The sequence below is a fragment of the Trachurus japonicus genome, chromosome 8, assembly GCF_045865225.1.
Source record: "Trachurus japonicus isolate A0001 chromosome 8, Traja_1.0".
Lineage (NCBI taxonomy): Eukaryota > Metazoa > Chordata > Actinopteri > Carangiformes > Carangidae > Trachurus > Trachurus japonicus.
The window spans coordinates 22,226,551-22,248,156 of record NC_140914.1 but is presented as its reverse complement, the minus strand read 5'-3'; the positions used below and the strand labels follow the sequence as shown (position 1 = coordinate 22,248,156).

At 41.6% G+C, this 21,606-nt stretch overlaps 1 protein-coding gene across 2 annotated transcripts in view; it reads right to left on the bottom strand.

The window, feature by feature from the left end:
- prkcbb (protein kinase C, beta b) overlaps window positions 1–21,122 on the bottom strand; it is an 85,079-nt gene extending 63,957 nt beyond the window's left edge. For both annotated transcript variants that reach the window (XM_085784684.1, XM_085784683.1), the window contains exons 1-2: window positions 20,675–21,122; window positions 18,906–18,937 (exon numbers count right to left, since the gene is read on the bottom strand). In XM_085784684.1, coding sequence (XP_085640810.1) covers window positions 18,906–18,937; window positions 20,675–20,850 — 208 coding nt within the window. In that variant the 5' untranslated portion in view covers window positions 20,851–21,122. The remainder of the gene's footprint in view (window positions 1–18,905; window positions 18,938–20,674) is intronic.
- Window positions 21,123–21,606: the final 484 nt, after the last annotated feature.

The window sequence follows — 21,606 nt, the reverse complement described above, 5'->3', positions numbered from 1 at the left end:
ACTGCCAGCCGTATGCTGCTAGCTCTTCGACGAGACCTTGTCAACAACCAGCCTTACTGTTCAACTGATGTTAGATGAATCTTATTTCTGTAGCTGCTTGGTTGTTGACTCACTCACATACTTTTCCTTCATTTTCCCTCTTTCTCTGTAATTTTGTGACCTAAGTTACTGCTAGGCAAGCATTAACATGTTAGCATGTTGACCCAAAACCAGTGTTTTTCAAGAGGCTTTTTTTCCCCCAAAGGAGGACATGCCACTGCATGCGCAGCCTCTTCAGTCGTCCACATCAGTCTGTCCTTATCTTTGCCTCGTTCCAGCCCCTGAATGTGAGGATTTGCTGCATTCCTTCTTTGTAATGCATTGATAGAAAATGGAATGATTTTAGTCTTGGACTGTGAAACCTAATAATTTGATTTCAGCGCCCCCAGGCTTTGTGAAACAATAATTAGCTTTTTTTAAAATATATTTTCTGAAATAACATTGACAAAAAAAAAAAAAAATCAACAAATTGATGAGTAATATAATGAAAGCGATCATTAGTTGCAGCTCCGGTGATATGATCCACTCATTACTTTTAGGTTCAGTTGCTTATTCATAACTAAGTGATGCGGGCCTAAAGGATCATGTGCCATATTTGTTTTAAGAATATTTTGGCGTCACTTGAATATGAAACTGAAGCTCCTTTATCAAAAACCAGTGATTTAGAAAATGATTGTCTGCTGCAGTCGAGCAGTTCTACTTGTACTTGCATGAGGCTTTTGTGTATTTTTAATCCAGCACACTTATATAGTGGTACAACTCCACTCCCTCACATACACACACACACACACTGAAACACACACACTGAAACACACACGTGACTACTAATTGGAACCAGTTTTGTCAGCTCTGTCACTTTGAAGTGTCCCATGTTAGCTCTATCCCTCCCGAATAGTCACATGACATTATTATGTAACGACGACTGGTTGTCAATCAATACCATCCTCCCATCAGGTTCTCTATATATCAATACAGTGTGGAGAGATGGGGAGGGGCTCAAACTGACACAGCGCCTACCTATTACATTACAGTAAGAACAATAACAGTCTATCATCTTTTGCTGAGGACAGACTACTTCTTTCAGAATGAAAAACTCTTTCTCATTTATTCAAAATTCAAAAAGAGCTGAACTGCAAACAGGAAAATTGCTGTTCTTAAATATTTACTCCTATATAAACTGAACCTTTACGATGTTGGAGTAAGGGAGCAATGTTAATGTGTAGGCTATATTTATTTTCTTTCATTTCTTAATTTCCCTTGTCCCCCACTCTGCTCCGCTCCTCTCTTCTCCTCTCCTCGTTCCAGTATATTCTGTTTATGAAATGCTGGCAGAACACTGATGTTGTACACAGCCTTTCCCTCTAATGAGCTGCCAATGTGTGTGCGTTTGTCTGTGCATGCGAGACGCAGTGACATGCTGTACAGTGATGTCCCAGATTCAGCAGCCAGGTTCAATGCTACGACACACAGCTCTCTAGTTAGTCATATTTATTCATCTATAGCAGTAGTAGCACATCACCTATAGTATTTCATATACACACACAGACACATAGCCCTCACTGGTTGAATACCTGCTACAACTATCTAACTACTGTATCCCAGTGGCTGACTGGATAATGACTGACAGAAACTGATAAGTTACACTGCATCTGTGCAAAGCAACTTATGATTGAATGTACCACACACCTGCGTCTTCACTCTGATTGGATCACAAACAACTGCACATTCACCGCAATTAGCATGGCAGCATTTGCTATTCCCAGAGGCTCCTCGAACTAGAAAATATTAAGAGTTGTGTGAATTCAGATAAACAACTGGTGCCACTAATCTTCCAGCTGGCTGCTATTAAAGCATTGCAGAAAAGGAGAACACAACCAGATGACGTAAATAAATGAGTGCCAGTCAAACCTCAAATGGTGGAAAACAGTGTAGGCAATGTGGTGGAAATATGGTATTTATGTTTTTGTATGTATTAATTTGAGGAATGGTGCAAACATTTCCTCATCCCTCCACATAAATCTGATGTTTCCATCTGCTGCATTTAAAAAATCTTCTTTTTTTTTGTCAAATTTTCAGTGGAGCAGAAGCTTCAGATGCTTCATGTTAAGTATGCTGTGATTGGTTCACTGTGAGTGTCACATTTATTTTGTTTTTGATAGAGAAAACTCAGCCAAATATAAAAGCATCTTTGTGGATTTTTTTGGAGCAAATTGAAAATATGCATCAAATCATGTGGATGACATGAACTTGCTGTGGGAGTTACTGTAACACACAGCGAACTGCTGCTGCCACGAATGAGTCCATGTAACCATTTCCCCATCTCTATTTCAGTCTATGGACACACAGTTTCAGTCTGATCACCTTGTCTCATGTTCCTATAATTAGCCAGACTTCCCCCCAAACGGGATCCAAATGATGTGGGAGGCTCCTCCAGCTTTGCTTTTGATTTTTCAACAACAATGACAGTATGAGATGGAGTTTGAACACAAAACCTGTTTAAAACCTGGACTGTGCAGTCGAGGTCGGCCACACCTTCCATTGAGAATAACAGACTTCCCCTGCACACGTTGTGCTGGAGGCGTGGTTGCTCTGTGAGCGACAGGAGAAGTTGTTTGCTTGCTAATGGAAGCAGTGGATGCCGATCTGATACAGACCTGGCACAGTGTTTAAACAGCATGGAGAGAGGTCTGGGCAAGCCAGACTACTGTTTCTTCCTACTGTCTGAGTGGAACGGGAACATCCTGATGAACGGGTTGGAAGACTCAAAGAAGAAGCAACAGGAGGACCGCAGGAAGAAGAGGAGCAGGATGATAAAGACGAGAAAGCACGACGAAGAAAGTCAATAATCTGAACAAAACATGCCATTCACCTTGGGCACCTCCCCCTGTGTATGTGTGTGTAAGGGCTTATATAAGGGGGCTGAACAGCCTACGCCAATGTATAAATACCCATGATGCCACTGGTGAAGCAGGGAGAAGGGTCAGAGTGAGTCAGCACACCCATATCACTCCTCCTCTTTTTCTCTCTCTTTCTTTATCCATCAATCCATCCTCTCTTCTTCTCTTTTCTCCTCCTCCATCTCTACATCTACTGTACCTTTTTTTTTTCAAGTTCTTACAGTGTGTCTTTTTATGGGAGAAACACAAGAGGATTTCACTTGGCAGGCAAACTGTGACCTTCAGTAGGTGATGATCGTAAGACAAATAAGAAACAGGTGTAAACAAAACAAAACAATCAATTACACTTTCACAAAAGTGCCCTTTCAAATTGTAGTTCTTTGATGCCAGGATTTTCAAAAGAACTGTCGTGCTCTTATGAAAAAGCACAGGAGGTTATGGAACAATTCTCTTCATTTTTCTATCCTATTCATGTTTGTTTTGTCTTTGTGTGTGACTGAGAACAGTGTCCATCTGTTCTTCATGTGGCCTTGCTGTATTTTTAATTTCAGAGTCACCCAGAGCACAAAGCAAAGAGAGACACTTTTTATATCCTTTCATTCTTCTCAGGATACACAGTAAAAGTGTTTTTTGCACTCATCATGCAAACACAACTGTTAGTTGACACTGACAGCTGAAATGCATAATGTTCAAAGCTTGTTTGTAGATGGGGTTATCTACGTACACCTGAATGATGGCTAGTATTTATCAATTTACTGTACTTCCAGGTATTCCTTTAAAGTTGTGGTCCTTCATGTCTTGTTTAGCTCAGGTTCTGTTCTGTTTCTGTATCAGTATCCAAAGCGCCTGTATGCATTTCCTTTGTTTCACCAGTGTCAGTTATTTCTGCCAGATTCAACATAACCACTCAGCAACAGCTATGTGTATGTATTGTTTTTAGACTTTTTTGGGCTTTTCCATAAAATAAATGTCATCACTGAATGAATAGCCATGGTAACAGTCATATTCCTCTATAGCTAGACTAAAGCTAAGTGACAGTTTTGCAATTGTAGTTGTTGTGGTTGTATTTGCATTGATATACGTAACAGAGTAACTTCAGTTAACAGGAGATGATAGACACTATTGAAGTGACTATGTCACTTCACTTTGTATGTAAATACTTTTGGAAATGACAGTAAAGCAAATCTTGATCTTGATCTTGATCTTGAAGCCCAGAGTTTCACTAAATTTTCAGTGTGGCATCATCATCATCATCATCATCAGGATTGTGTTTGTGCACACATGAGAAGTAGGGCTGCAGTTCAGGAGGTGGAGCAAGTTGGATTTGCGGCTCCTCCAGTCTGTGTTTCAAAATGTGAGTGTGTGTGGATGGTATAGAAAAGCACTACGTGTGATAAAACCACACATGTAAATGGGTGAATGTGGTTTCCAGGCATGTGCAGTCCATTCAACAACATCCTGAATTCAATTATATAGCCAAATTGCAATCAAGAAAACAAACATTAGATTGTGAAACTGAATATTCCATTACAGCAGGAAAAAAGGATGTTCCCAACTGGTTGTTAGTCTCACATGGGCCTGGAGTGCTACGTACACTGAATGCACTGGCTGATGGACACGAGTCACTCAGTGTAAGTTTTGTTGACTGAAAATGAAATGCATGCGCTACTTCTACAATAACCATGTGGGAATGACGGCTTGAGATGATGAGAGTTTACAACCCTGCTTGCGGGAGTTATTTGCATTCCGAGCAATCAGAAAACCTCAGTTTGGGAATACTTTGGATTTTGGTCAGCAACTATCACCCCAGTTCATTACAGCAACAGTGAGGCGAAGAGTGGCAAAACTCTACAACCCCAGCAAGAGAAAGACAAACAGGGTCAGCTGGAAAAAAAATATACGAGTATAGAGTTTAAATTAGTATTTATTTCAAAATTATATGAATAAAGATACAATGTAATGAATTCATAACTAATTCAGTTCTGAGTCATGGAAGTGTGACGGTTAAAACAGGATTTTCTGACACATGAAAATAAGCATCTTCATCAAGCCAGGAAACATGTTGCAAACAGACTGAGGCTGGTGATAAGAGGACACTTTCTAATGCATCCCCTGTGGTGTCCAATGTTATACTTAATTAAAAAATGTAAAGAAGTATGAGTTACAAAACAATAAATTCAGTCTTTTTAGAAGATACTACAGTCTGGCTGCCTTCACACTCCGTTTGATTTCAGTTTCAGCTCTGTGCCAGGGCCGTGAAAAATTTCTGGCACAAGATGATTTTATGTGGTCCAGCTAACACCTCCACCCTTATCCTCTCTCTCATTCACTCCATATCCCTCTGTCTCATTCACTGCATCCCTCTCACTGTCTTTCATTCACCATCTCCTTCTCTCCATTTCCGTCCCTCCTGTCTCTCTGTCTTTTTCCTTCCATTTCACTGTGTCTAAGTGGTTCATCAGTCTTTTATCTGTCTTTAATCCTTTTGCCGTTTGATCTTCTGTCTGCACTGTCTAAACACTAGAACATCGTACATAGCCGGTCCACATATGGTCAAATACTGAAAAATGATCAATTATAGCTGTGATATTATCTGACAAATCACAACAAACTAACAGACTAATTAAAAACCAAGACTGAGCTAAGATTTAGACCGAGCTAAGATCTCAGCTGTGTTCACAGTACAAACAAATTTAGAAGAGACAAACTCTTTTTGAAAAGTTATCTTTCAGTGGGTTGGTATAGATGAGCTAATGGTACACTGTCCTTTTTTGTCTCTCACACAGAGCACAGCCTTCTGCTGGGGTTGTCTTGACTGTTGCAGCCTTGCCAAAACTGTATATATTCTGAGGCCCCTTGTCTAAGTCTCACTAACCCCCAATGGAAGAAAGGTTTCATCTGTATACACACCCAGGTGAAATCAATCTACATGAGCATCAGCATTCATGTAAACACAACACCTCGATGAACACACTAATCTTTGTCCCCTTCTCTGGCTGTCAGGCCTCAGAGCACATGCACTGACAGTAGAGAGACCTGTCACCTGACCAGGTGCTGTTTAACCCAAGAGGTTAGACTGTGTGGCTACACTGCACTTGAGGACAAAAGTGAGCACAGCTTCAGAATTAGTTTTTAAAACACATTCGCCCATCAAAATATTTCAGCAACCCCAACACAGTGATGAGGTGGTATAGATCTGTTTTACCAGCTAGCTCCCTCCCTCCCCACTGAGTCTTTGTGCTGTCTAAGTGTATGCAATGACGTCGCTCCTTGCAGTTGTGTGTGTATAATAATGGTAGATGCAAGTGAAGGTATCACCAAAATCATCAAGATTCATCTTCAGGGGACTATGAACATCTATTACAGTCGTTGTCCAATGGTGGATTAACAATGACATCATCATGATTGATGATTGAGTCTTTGAATCTAATCGGACACTGAATGTCATATGTCATATCGTGATGATGATGAAAATACGATAAAACGGTCAGCCGTGATTTAAATGTTCACAAACGACAAAACCGTCCCCTCTCTTCTATTTCAGTGTGTGTCTGTGTGGAGGACCCTTACAGTAGTTTCCTCTTATGGCAGAAGTACATCTACCTCCACAAAATGACCTGAACAGGCAACTGATGAACATGTCCAGCCAACACACACATGCACACACGCACACACATATCTCCTGTGCTGTACATCAACTATGTGTCTCTCTCCTTCTCGCTCGCTCTCTCGCTCACTAACTCCTCCACAAACATTACCTGCTGCTTTGAGTCAGACAGCAAGAACATAACCAAGGGTATGGAGATACAAGTTTAAGAAATGTGGAACTCAAATGCCTACACTAGGTGCATGTGAGTGGTCACTGTGTTTAATTTGCTGAAGAGTACAGTCATCATCCTTAGCATGCAGTTTTACCTAATCGACCGATTTACTCATTAATTCAGAGAGAGAGAGAGGTGGTATGAAGAGGATGAGTGAGAGAGAGTGGGAGAGAGAGGACAGAGGGGTGAGAATGGAGAGCTGCAGATATTAACAAGAGAGCCACTGAGACTAACAGGTTTGGATACAAAACAATCAACTAAATACAAGTTGTAAAGCTGCTAGCATACATTTTACATGTTGAAAAATAAATGTAGGAACATTACCTCTCGTGTGACGTGATAATGTGACTTCTATCTTCTGGACAGATGGACACACTGTCACACATGTAGCAATTACTGTGTAATATTGCACTTTTTATTTGATCTGAGCCCTGGTCCAAACACCAGGTTGCAAAGAGCACTTTATCCAACAACAATATGTAGTATGCATATGTAGCACAACATTTCGGTGCATCTACAACATCTTTAAAGTGAAGCTGGCTGATGATATTTAAATAATATACACTCTTGTCCTCACTTTAGCAACACAGCAGACATCACGTGTTAGGTGTTAAAAAGAGAGAAAGAGAGGAGGAAGAGATAGATGATGGCAAAAAGGCAGGAGATGTGCAGAGGGAAGTCAAATGTACAAAGTCAAAAAGACAGAGGAACAGGCAGAAAAAGAGGTCTGAGATCACTGCTCTCCTGTCGGCTCGTGTCCCTGTTGCTAGGTTACCGTCTATAGACCAATGGGTTAAAGGATCTCAGGAGCAACAGTGACATAGTTAGCTGGTCTCTCCACAACATCCTCACACACACACACCACACACACACACACACACACACACACACACCATAGACACAAACAGAGACATAGAGCAACTTTGAAAACCATGTTTACTTAAAGTTTGATTTTGCCTTAAGATTTATGCATTGACAGACTTTGACTAAACATAAACACACCGCAAAAAGTCAAAGGTTGGTGTGAGTCTTCAGGGAATGTTTCAAAACAAAAACATCATAACATGTATCATGGAGTTAAAGAGAAACTGGTGTTGATGTTGTTAAGTTTAATTAGCCAAGAATTAACAACATTCATGCTGAGAATGGCCTTTTGGTCAGAGTCCAGTCGTCTAAAATCTGTGTAAGATGAAGTTTGATAACATAGCATAAAGAACGAGGAGGAAGTTAGGGTGAATGGAGAGGTCCTCGAAACACAGAGACCTTTCAGACAGGAGACTGCTGTTCACAGCTAATAGTCATTGCTGTTTCCCTGTTTAATTGCTGTTTTCATCCGTGACACAAGCTTAACTGTGTGTTACCTATTGTGAGTGTGATGATGGAGCCCTCTTAGCTTGATGAAGGCCACAATTGGTTCATGAACTGTGACCCAGCCATCACCTTTACCATGTTTATTATAGTTACCACAACAATACAGGCCCTATATCTCTGCCATTCATTCACTCCTATAGGTCAAATTATGATGATGAGGAAGTATGTCTAAAGCTGGTAAACACTCCTTTTGTTCATTTCTGATTGTATGAACAAACAATCTATATTCAATACATGTGTAAAGAGGAAGCACAGCACATTCACCACTGTGTATGAAACTCAGCACTGTGATTTGATATCCATTTTGAGGAAAAATTACACCGATTTCAACATCACTGTCTGTTACACAATATTTAGTCCAGAACCTGACCTCTTGTCCTGGAAATTATATCATAGTTTCGTGCTCAGTTTGGAACAAAACTCATCATGCAAGTGCAGCTTTTTTCAAAGAACACTTTCAAACCCGCAGCAGCAGAACAGCAGCATCTCTGCCCCAGCAGTTACTAATCCAGGTGGGCCATCCCACCTACACACCATGATTCACATTTTAGACATTTAGCTCATCTCATCATCAACATCAATTTGCCCTGAGTACAATGGAGCAGGTTCAATTCAAAGATCATCTTCATTGCAAACAACAAATACAGAGAGGAACAAAGGTCCACCGACAGAAGTGATCATGTACGACACAATTGCCATGACAGAAAGAACAAGCAGAGGGAAGGTATGATTTGATATGATATGATTGTGGTGAGACTGAGTAATGTGGAACTGAGTAAGAAACACCTTCCCTGACTTCACTGACACTGCACACACTGAATGCCTCGACTGCAGGACTTTTTTTCGTACAGGAATAATGCTCAAACAGTATGACAGAAATAATCCCAAGCTATGAGGTCAGGGTGCAGAATCAGTCAAACATAACTATGACCTTGAACCACATGGAGACATTTCTGTTAATAATTTACTTTGATTAGTGGTGATTTCAACAGCAGTTTAAACAATTTAAATTGATCTCTTAACTCTTTCGCGACCATTGACGAGTAAACTCGTCACAGTGTGCCGAACGTTCAGGACCGTTGACGAGTTAACTCGTTAAACTGTTTTTTCACACAGGTACCCTGCGTGAATATGGTAGCCCTCTGATCTGTACAACTGTTTTAAACTACAATCAAAACATAATGTCTTTTATAAACTGTGTGATCTTGGCTTTGTTTGAGTAATCGGTCTCCCTGAATGCTGCTCTGGGGACAAAGTGTCGGCAAAGAGTCGGCTACACAGTGTTGCCAACTTGGCGACTTTCTCGCTAAATCTGGTGACTTTCCAAACCCTCTTGGCGACTTTTTGTCAAAAGCGACTAGCGACAAATCTAGCGACTTTTTCCGGTGCTGTTACAAACGTTTCTGGTTTGGAGATCCGGACCTGAAAGCCCGTTATCACTGCTGTTTTCAATGTGCAGCGGGTGCTGTGAGCTGCCGCCCCGTCCCGAAGCACTCACCGGCGGTCAGTCACACAGCAGTGTCACAGAGCTGTCTGCGCTGCGGCCAGAGACCCGCACCGCTGCACTCCACGCCGCCACACCCCCCAGATTTGCCTACAAAAACACTTATTTAGAAATCATTTGGGAGACAGGCCACACTGCAGAGTACCGGTAAAATGAGCGGATTGCCACTTGACACAAAAGTGCATTTTTCTCTGAAACTAGAGCGGGAGGGGGCGGTGTGTGGCACAGTGGTTAAGGCGGCCACCCCATGTAGAGGCTACAGTCCTCAATGCAGGCGTCCCCGGTTCGAATCCCGCGTCGGGCAGACCTTTCCTGCATGTCAGTCCCCCTCTCTGCCTCCCCCTTTCCTGTCTATCTATACTGTGTGCCATCAAATGAAGGCAAAAACGCCAAAAAATATACTTACAAAAGAAACTAGAGCGGGAGCTCCGTTTTTGGAGACCGAGCTCTCTTCTTCTCCTTCGTACTCATGAACGAAACGGCGGAAAAACTCACCGTTTTTTCGAGGAGCACGTTGGAAAGTCACTCTTCAACCACATGACACATTTGTTTCTAGGTGATGTACAGAGTTCGCTTCGATGTGAGAAAAAAGGTAAACAAATAGCCAAAAACATGCGGTTCGGGATTGTAAATGATATTATTAACTGGATATATATATTAACTAGACGACAGGCCAAAACACAGCTCAGACTACTTTATCAGACTGTGAATTATAAACAGGGCAACTTTATTTGGCAAGTGGAATATAACGACAGGAATCTGTCTTGGTAGCACTGTATTGATGCAACTCTCATTGACATTAGTAAAATACCATCAACGTTTGTTCACACCAGGTAAACAAAAACAGACAGCTTCAGTTCTGCATCACTAAATTTCTTATCCTCCTCATAGGAGCATTATTGATGCTTGTACTACCTGGCAGAGTAGCTGGTAGAGGTCACCAATCTACCAGCCACCGGCACAATGAACCATGCCCCCCCTGTGCAGTAGGGAAGCAGCTATTGGCAGTACCGAGTGTAGGCGATGGCACTCTCTGGGACTGACACAGATTCACAGTGAGTTAGCACCTATTAATGTGTTACAACTATGCAAAAACGTCTACAGCCACCAGGATTCTGGTTTGACGAGGTGACATTATGTAATATCACAATCTTAACATTACTGTAGTAGTTATCTTTATCTGACAGACAACAGGGCTCTTTACAGTCATTAGTCAACTGCGGGATGATCACCTTAATGATTAAGTGGGTCTTTTGTAAGTGCTTTTCAAAATGACCTATATGACTGTTCCAAAAAAGACTTGAGTGTTTTCTCATCTAACTCCCTCTGTACTGAACAGAGTATGTGTATATGCCTCAATGGAGGGGTGTGAAAAAAGTTCATCAGGTTTTTCCAATCCCTGTCTGTGTGCCTGTCATTCAGGGTGCACAGAGTGTGTTGAATAGGTCGTAGGTCATATTTATCCAGATCCTCGCTTATTAGGCATGCTAGCATCTTTGCAACGCCTGTCTTACTGTTGGCCTGTTATTTGAAATTGAACAGGACATGTGATGGCAGCAGTTGTGATAGTAGCTTCCCTTCAAACAGGCTAAGAGTTCACACTTTGCTTATTTGGACCATGTGAGGAGGAAGGAGGGGTTACTGGTGTCAGTCTTTTTCAGTTTGTGTGTGTGTGTAGGCTGTGATGCCAAACAAGCTTGACCCACATTGGCTGTCTCATCTGTCCCAATATGTCTCCAAGGTGTCACCGTGGCAACGGGTGTACTATTGCCACAAATGTCAGCGGCAAGGACAACTAAGCCCTGAAGGAGATTGTCTGTCAATCTGTAGCTGAAAGTGAGTACAAGCACACACAAACAAACACTCTCAGATGAGACTTAGGATGTGTCAAAGTAGATCAGAGCAAAAAGGAGCCGGCCCTCACTGACAAGTAAAATTAGACTTTGTGACACACACGCACACACACATACACACACACCTGTGGAACAGCACACTCAAAGAAACATCACAGCCACCACTGATAGGCACATAAAAAGAAACAATGAGTACTTGAAGGTCGACTGCTTTACATGAATAGTTAGTTACAAAAACATACATGAGCCAGCAGAGACACAGAAGAGCACATTAACACCCTCCACATTAAACTGAAAAGAGGAAGCAGCTGGGGGAGGAAACGCACTGGGTGTTAATGTAGAGTGACTGTCAGAAAAAAATAATGCAGTAAACAAAGCCATAAAAGAGTATCAGTTTACATTCATGTTTACTGAAAGCTGAAAGTCAGATAAAAACTAAAGAGCAGCCTTTACATTTATATTCTTTGGTATTCTGCATTACCTCCCTGACTTTGTTTGATTGCACTACTTAACTCTGTCCTAATAAATTGAATTTGTGCTGCAGCACTTGCATTACATTTACATTAATGCTTACAGAATCAGCTAATGCTCTAATCTGGAGCTTCAAATGGGTGCAGCATTAGAACAAAACTCCAAACTCATTTTAATCAAACCTACACAGAAGCTTTTTCTCCACAAGCAATAATTAGAATGGATCTTCCCACCTTAAACATATGATTCATATTATGTTGTTGTGTGCCATGAGCACAAGCTGTTTAGGATGCAAGTTTGTTGTGTCTGAAAAGCACCAGGGCACTGAGGGAAAAATCAATACACTATAATGCTACAATATTTTTGGCTCTATCAATATGCTGACTGAGGCTCACTATCAGTGTTGTTATATGCACCACAACAGCTGGCATGACAGGCCACACAATAGTGTTATATAACATGAACTCTAGAAAAGTCTTTGACAAGCAATCTACTGTAAAGGCAGTCACTTGCTTAACCCTCAATAATAAGGAGAGTGACTTCAAGAACCCACATAATGCAACAGAGCTTTTGCTGCTACAGCATGGAGTCACTCACATGATACGCATTATCTAATACCAATACTCATGCTGGTTTTTCTAGCCATGTTGTTGAGACTAAAATATCTCAACAACTGTAATTGTGATTTCCATTAACTTTTGGACCGACAGCCATGTATCTCTCACAGGAAACAAAACAAAAATCATCTGGCATTTCCTCATCAGTTCAATTTGTATAGCATTGGTGTTATGACCAAATACCCACACAACTAATGTGATACCACTGTTGTCTTTGTTTGGTGCTAATTAGTAGGTTAATATACAAAAACATAGCTGTTAAACAACAATATGCCAGCATGTCATTGTGAACATGTTAGCTGCTGTGCCAATATAGAGTCACTGTTTCTTGTGGAGAGGCCTATAAAACAGCAGTAATCACCATGTGATAACAAACACTGCACCATTAAATGCTACGCAACTCAGGATCTCACACTTCTCACTATTTTAAGGTCTGCCATATCACACCTATGAAAGTCCACCATATCACACCTACAGTGTAGTGTGCATCAACATTCAAGCTTAATGAAGCAGATGTGCAATGCACAGCTAGCCCTTGCATGCAGATAAATGCTTCCAGAAATATGGTGCCCAATAAATCCTTTCTTCCATTTAGACAAAAAAACGTAACTTTTACCACTATGAAATACTCTTCAGCACAAAAAGAAAGGAAGAAAGAAAAATTGATATTATTAAATATTCAAAATCTACAGGTCTCTGAAGACGAGTGTTTCACAACTTTACTCTAAAACCAAGGTCTGTTTCAATAAACACCTCTATCTCCCTCTGTTGCTTTTTAATCCTTGCTTTTTCACCGGTGCCTTCCAACATTCACACCTACGCACTCAGCCCCCACTCCACTCCCCCACCCATCCATCCATCCGTCCATCCATCCATCCATCCATCCATCCATCCATCCATCCATCCATCCATCCATCCATCCATTTGGTGGTACTCTCAGTGGAACACTTAGGCTATTTATAAAAGCATCAAAGCCCACAGTTTCCAACACACAGCCACTGGAGAGAAGGGGGAGATAGAGAGTGCGATGGAGGGAGAAGTGGGAAGCTGGAGAAATGGCTGAAGGAGGAGAGAGGGGGAAACCAAGAAGCATGCAGAGAGAGAAAAACAGATTGAGAAATATGGGGAGGAAGAGAATGAGGAACAGTATGAAGAAGGGATAATAGGTAGAGATAAAAGAAAGCTGGACGAAAAGGGGAAGAAAGAGAACAGAAAGACTGAGGACAAGAGCGAAAAACAGAAAAAAGAGAGCGTGGGATCACAAGAAGAGAGCTGTAGGTCAAATGACATCGGGGAAACAAAGCACTCAGAGGGGGTGAAAAAATAATACTCGATATCAGTCAGATGTTTTTAAGCATTTTTCTTTGCTTCAGGATCTCAGTGTTACACCTCAACATCAAGTCCGTGTGTGTGTGTGTGTGTGCGTACGTGCGTGCGTGTGTGTGTGTGTTTGTGTGTGTGGGAGGGAGGTTTTGGATCCGGAGCCCTCCCACCCACGCAGGTTGGAGTTGCAGAAGCACCTGAGCTGCGTTCGGCACCGCCAACAGACACCAATGTTTGCAAATGTTCACTAACTCATTTGAACCCGAGTGCGCTCATGAAAAGGCAGAAAACATATTATATGAATCCAGAGGAACTGTGGGCACCGTGCCCAACTGGAGCTTGATGGATGCTGCTGAAAGCGAGAGACACCCGATTAAACCTGAACACAAAAGATGCCATCAGTCAAAGGGAAGATTGAATAGAGCTTTTTACAAATACATACATTTTTACTTTGGAAGCATCCTAATAGCCGCAGCAAACAACACCTTTAAGCCTTGTTTTAGGCGCAATCAACACTCCGTGCCTACACCATTTAATCTCTCTTCTATCTCTCGCCTCTTTTCTACCTCTTCTTCCCTGTCCATTATCTCCTCTGCCTGGCAGAAAAATCTCACCCACCACTTCTCTGTTGGAGTGTCATTCCTGCATACCTATCTCACTCATTTCAGCCATCTGCCCTGTTTAATTTATTCTAGGTTTTAGAATATACAGTATCTAACTGAACAGACCATTTCCATTTTTGTGCAATTCTCTCGATCTACAACATGATCAAATTCTTTTGAATTGTGCAGAATGCAAAAAAAGCACTGTGATTTATCTTGATGGCATCATCAGTACCAGCACAGCATGTTAGTGTGCCTGCGACCTCATATACACTATAAAAGGATTATATTTAGCATGCTGAACAGAATGGTGGATTAAATATATCATGGAGAACTTACTGTAGCATGCATTCTGTCTATTTCTACCCTGATCTATCCTTCCTCAATCTTCATCAGTTCTTCTTTTTTGAGCCAAGCCTCCAATCTCTTCCCTGTTTTCTACATTGTGCTCAGTATGTTCTCTCCATATTACATCATGCGACAAGACTGCAGAGAAAACAGTTTCTGTCCCAAAAGACATGTAAAGTGTCTTTTATCATTCTATTTTTCCGTCTCTCTATGAACTACTTTCATTGGAACTTTCAAGGAAATCACATGTAATCCTCCTCTCCTTCCTATATCCCTCCCACTCACTTTCACCCCCTTTTGTTACTCCCTCTTTCCTCTATGAATTCCACCCACACTTTTCTGTCGTCCTCGAGCCCTTCCACCGTTCTCATCTCTCGTCTTAGCATCCTTGTTTTCCATCTTCTTTCCAAATGATTCTCCCTATTTCCCCTCCTTATTCCTATATTTGCGATGTTTCTTACATTTCCTGCCTCCCCATCCCTTTCAAGCACTCTCTCTAAAGGGATAATTTGCCCCGACTCATTATTAACACACTCATTTAGGGCTGTGTGCATAAACACACACACAAAACCAATCAATCACATGGAAGCAGCAGAGCACACACAGCTCTCCACAAGCAGCCATTAAGGAAATAAGTGCTCGCCAGGTCATTAAATGGAGCATGGATCACGTGCACACAAACTCACATCATGAAGAAGCATGAAATATGCTGAAAACTACACTTCTTAGAGACACCACATTACATAATACAAGCTGCTACCGCCCTTGGAGTCCCACACTCTTTCTAGTGTATGTAAACTAAACAGCTGAATCCCACTGAGGCATTACAGTTGTTTACAACAACAATAGCGAAGCAATGAGCTGCTCCAACCAGTCTCAAGACCTACTGCATATAAGCAGTAACAGGCTGTACAATGTCTTTCAAAGTACCTTCCTGTTTTACCTGCTGTGTATGCGTGTTATTATTTCTCCCATCTGTGACCAAACACTGGTGAAAATTAAGATGTAAATTGGACAGACAGACAAGTGACTGAAGTTAACTTCACACACACAAAGCACACAGATGGACAGCAGAGCAGCAGGTTAGGCTGCTCATGTAGTGTGAGAATTTTCTGTGGTCGTTTTGAGGCTTTTTTTAAAATTATTTCACAAGAACTCAAGTCACTGAACATCATATTCTCTTCATAGCAGAGACTGGTTGGTGTGTGATGGAAAGGTAAATTATTACTTAACTTGAACAAGACAGTTCAATGAGTTCAAAGTTAGAGGTATCACTTATGCTGACTGTCAGTAGATCTAAACAACATCTGATCATGTCTGAAAAATGACAACACACTGCCGTCTACACCACATCCTTCTTAAGCATGCATAACTACCGCAAAGTGTTGCTGGCTGCCTGCGCTGCTTTCTGAAACCTGTTACCAGGCTGCTTTTTGGGGTATGGGGTTCTCTATCCAGCTTTAAGCACCACTGATCTTGCTGTTCAATCCTCGCTTACACTGTAAAACCACAGACAGCAGGACCTGTACCCCTTTGAAATGCTAGCTTTTAAAGTTTACGACAAAGTAAGGTAATGCAAAACGTATGTAGGATACACAACTTGCCAGATCTCACTGATGGATTGACCTTTCATTGAAAGGCATGTCAACATGCTGGCCATGCACTGACCCTCACAGTGGAAGAGTCAAACAAACACCAACTGCACCACCATACAGCTGTGAAATCCTGCAGCAGACCAAATCCTGCTGCACACACACAGACACCACCCTTAAGTTTCTTAGAGAACTATGTGTCTGTCAAACAAATACTATGAAACTGTGAGGCAAATCACACTCAGACACTGATCGCTCACTTCTCTCCAACAGTGTGTGTGCGCGCGCGTGTGTGTGTGACCTTGCAGAGGAATTCCCTTTCTCCCTGAGCTCTTGGGAAGTGATATTCTGCTCCAAACAGACAAATGAGTCAAAGAGCATCTCAGGACATGCACACAGGTAAGTGCTTACTATGTTGCTATGTTAAGTCCCTCATTTACACATATACAAGCTCAACCATGCTGCTATGCTCTTACCATGCAGTTATTTTAGGCACCAGCATTAAATCTGAAATTTAAGATAAAAAACATTTAGTACAGGAGCCTCCCCACACCTGCAACACACCCCTTCCTCTCCAGAGGCATCAGGGTCCCTGGAGTGCAGCGGATGCATCCCTTAAGGACATTATTGATCAATTACATATCAACATAGGCTAATTACCAGCTAACCAACTGCTGTATTGAACAGCTTTTCTTCCATCCTTCAGCATATAGACAGTTGCATCTGAATGTTTCACTGTTGCTAGGAGACGTGAAAATCCTTGGACACATCTAGTTGGCTGTTAATACAAGTGGAAAAAACATAGACTTCAAGCAAATTGAAAAAAAGCACAAAGGCTCTCAGCACCTCCACATTTTTGTCAGCTAGACATGATTCTCTGATAGTTTATGTCTGTTCCTCTAACAAAGTGAATGCTGTATGCTGGATCTGTCTCTAAGACAACCGAACAAAAAACAGTTTATTGAGGGAGGAGATGGATGGAGAACAGAGCAAAGTAGTAACCTGTGTCTGAAATCATTATCCAGCTAACTTTCCATTTATTTAACATGACCAAGGTTATGTTACACAGAAACACAGAGGGAAAGTTGAAATAATGCTTATGTTCAGTTTTGCCCTTGCTACTAGTTGTTCACATTTTCATCGTCAGAACGCGCTAGTGCACAACAGGGAGTTTCATCAGTTTTCCTGTGATAAGAAGACGTAAGGCCCACAGAATCAGATGGCTTGCTACACTTCATCATTTCAGGAAGTGAACGTTGTTTTTATGTTGATTAACTTAAGAGAAAATGAGGAAACCTCAGCTGCTAACTTTATCCTCCATTGGATCCAGGCAGTTGAATTTTGAGGGCTCACAACATTTCTTGCTCGGTTATCTCAAGTTTTCCTGTATACAGCAAGGTCTTTTTCACAGACATTTTGACGTGTCACAGTAGGAAGTAATAAAACTAATGATGGCTGAATTCCATTTAGCGGCTTCAGGTTCCTGCCTCACTGCCCCCCGTCATGACTCACTGGGACACTTGAATAGAGCAAAGCCATAATATTAGTAACACCTGTGTTATTCCTACTGTAACAAAATGTATAAAAATAACCTGTCTGCTATTTATCTTGTTTGTTTGGGTTTTAGAAAGTAAAGCTGGGAGTGCGTCATGCATTATCAATGAAGAAAGTGCAGGTATAGCAAATAAATCTGCACAAAATCTACAGTAACCTTCACTTCATGAATCAAGCTCCAAAGTCCTGCCTCCACATCTAAACCTGCCTGTGTTGTTTTATGCCTCCCACTGATCTTTAAAGAAACACATACAATTCCCTTTTACCCAGCAACATCAACATGCCTTTATCTTTACCAGTGATACAGATATTCATACACAGAACATTAATCAGTCTCTCATATATTATGTTATATATATGTTCAAATACTTTTGTCCAATCTTTCTGTTAATCAGTATTTCTTTACTCATCCTGAGAAAACACTTTAATGATGTTGTTCTTTGCTCCCTTGTTGTGCTTTGTTCCCTTCAAACCGCAAAGAATAATAATGGTAATAATGTACTCTTATTTTCTAAAAAAAAAAATGCAGTCACTGTCAAAACAAGTGTTGTTCATCCTGTGTCTTTGTACTGTATCTCTATGAATTGGAGACTTTTGAATGAAAAATAAGAGCTTAGCGCTCACCTCAGCACTTTGAAGAAAACTTAAGATAAAGAAAGACAAAATGGGTTCGGAAGACAAAAGTAAAAGGAATGAAAAGAATATAGGAAAAATAGGATCAGGGAGATGAAGTAGAACATTGATTTTAAATCTGAACCATGAAAAGAGAGAAACAACACAATGACAGAAAGTAGGGGCAACAAAGTTAACACACATATTTGCCAGGGTGTGTGTGTGTGTGTGTGTGTGTGTGTGTGTGTGTGTGTGTGTGTGTGTGTGTGTGTGTGTGTGTGTCTGCATTTAATCCACCTACCCTGACACTGGAATCCCTGCTTGCCAAAACCCCTGAGGAGAGAAGAACATACAGACAACAGGTTGATAGTTGATCAAGCACAGACCCGTGTGGACACACACACACGCACACACACGCACACACACGCACGCATGCACACACAGAAGAAAATACTTGGGAAAAGAATTCGGAGACTTTGCCTCAAGACATTTGTATGATGGCAAATGCCATTTTTGTGCCGTGCTTCAGCTTTCCATCCAATGAACACAAATTAAACACACACTCACTCACACACAGAGGTAAGCAAGCAGTGATTTGATTCTTGTATGAAGAGAGTTCAGTACATGTAGTGGGGTCAACGCAGGTCTACACTCAAACGGCTGTGTTGGGCAGGAATGCAGCTGCCCCGGGGCAACAATAAGGTCAACCACACATCGTCAAAGGTTGGGAGAATGCTGGGATGCCTGCAGGTGTGCAGACACACACACACATGCACCACCACACACTCAGCCCTGCTCATTTTCATATTGTAGCTACAAATAGATCATCTCTTGGGGTATGAAATCACTCAGTGTTCTCATTGTTCTTTTTCATTATGCTTATTGACCCAGATAGATAGATAGATAGATAGATAGATAGATAGATAGATAGATAGATAGATAGATAGATAGATAGATAGATAGATAGATAGATAGATAGATAGATAGATTCTAACAGGTCAATCACTTACATGGGATGCACAGCGTTCCTTCGTTTAGGAGTATTTACACTGAGACTGCTCCATTAGATTCCATCAACACACACAATCTTCTAGGTCAAATCATTTAGCCATTTACAAATTAAAAGTCCTGTGACAGGATTTAAATAATGGTTGTATTGGGAATTGTGTAAAGCACAGATAATAATAAACGGGACAAATTAGGCCAACCTAGAGACGGAAACTCATTTAATAACCTGAGTGCAGGGCCGTATCACTGTCTAGTAAACCCCGGTGGGCTGCATGGTGACAAGTCTGCACAGGTGATTGAGTGAAGGATATGAGGAGGAAGGGAGGAGGGGGAGAAGGAGCAACAGGAGAAGAACTGCTGAAGTTGTGTTAGCAGTGGTGTCAATTTTTTGGCCCATGTGAAACACTTTGATACCACTCAGGTTACTCCTTCTGGCTGCAATTCATTGCTTTGAACTGCTTTTGTAGAACATGTTTCATTTTTTTCTCACCCTCTCTCAGTTCCTCTGCCTACTTAATACCATCAAACAATGGTCTGCAGCTATTCCTTTTTCTTCTTCTTTTTTTTACTGGCGCTGCCCACATATCTGTCTTCCTTTCTGCCCTACCTTACACATATAGCATCAACAAGTCCAAGAATGAGGCTGAAATCGATGTTTATTTTGAGAAAACTGTGCAACCAGTGCAGCCCTCCCACTTTTTTTTGCCGCTGTAACTTAATGATGTAATACTGTAAAACACTGGAGTCTACAGCCATTTTGTCTTTTTCATCTCATGTGTCACTTAGCTTTTTTTCTCTCCATTCAACCTGCTTATTAGATTATGAATTAGACATCACTACTGAGAGTAAACTTGCTCTACCCTCCCTTCCTCCTTTTATACTGCTTCTAGTGGTCTATTCACTTGTGTCTGAAAAGGCCTTTATTTTTTAAACAGCTAAATCCAATGTAACAACTAAATCTCTTCTTAATAACATAATTAACAACATGCCACTAACTAAAATTAATGCGTGGTGAATAACCCCCCCGGTGAAGCTTCGTGCGCCCCTGTGCCCGCTCCTCACCAGATGAAGTCGGTGCAGTGGCTGCAGAAGGTGGGCTGCTTGAAGAAGCGCGCGATGAATTTGTGGTCCTTCACCTCGTGCACGTTCTTCTGGCGGAGGGCTCCCTGGCGCGCGAAGCCCCGCATGGGCTCGCGGGGTCCGTCCTCCCCGTCGCTGTTGGTCGCCGAGTCTGCCATTCTCCGGCTACCTGTGCAGCTGTCTCTATTTCTACTTTACCTAACCAGCGAAGTTGTTGGTGCCGAAAAAAATGTTTTGTCTGTTTTTTTCTGAGGAGGCAAAAGTCGTTTGTCGTGCGTCTTCCCGGGTGGAGGAATTCAAACTTGTGGCTTTATGATCAGCTGATGGTTCGTTCTCGGTAGTTAGTTTACTGTAGATTAGGGCTGTCTTGTTCTGCCGCTGAGTAGAGGCTGTCGCTGCGCTGATCACACTCCGCTTCCTCCTTTTCTTCTGAGCGCTCCGAGAGTAGCTCTGAGAGAGAGAGAGAGAGAGAGAGAGAGAGAGAGAGAGAGAGAGAGAGAGAGAGAGAGAGAGAGAACTTGCTCACTTTACCTTGACATTTAAGGTAGAGTTATTTTTGAGAGTCTGCTCAATTATTTCTCTCTAAACTCTGCAGTTTACCTGAAAGCGCAGTTCTATACGAGTTTATGACTTAGAAATACCAAGTAGCCTGTTCTCATGACTGATGGATGTTTTAAAGAGACATTATGAAGTAACTAGTAATATCTTTACCCTGTCAACGTCCTTCACCATGATTGGGTCATGTTCATGATTTTGTTTTCGTTTTGTGATTTCATTTGGAGTGATTTTTTTTTGCCTTCAATAGGATTTGGGGATATGAATGTATGATATGAATGTTCCACAACCCTATTCATTATGTTTTTTATTGTTCGGTCCAGTATGTATGGTGCTGGCCCACTCGTGTGGGTCGTATC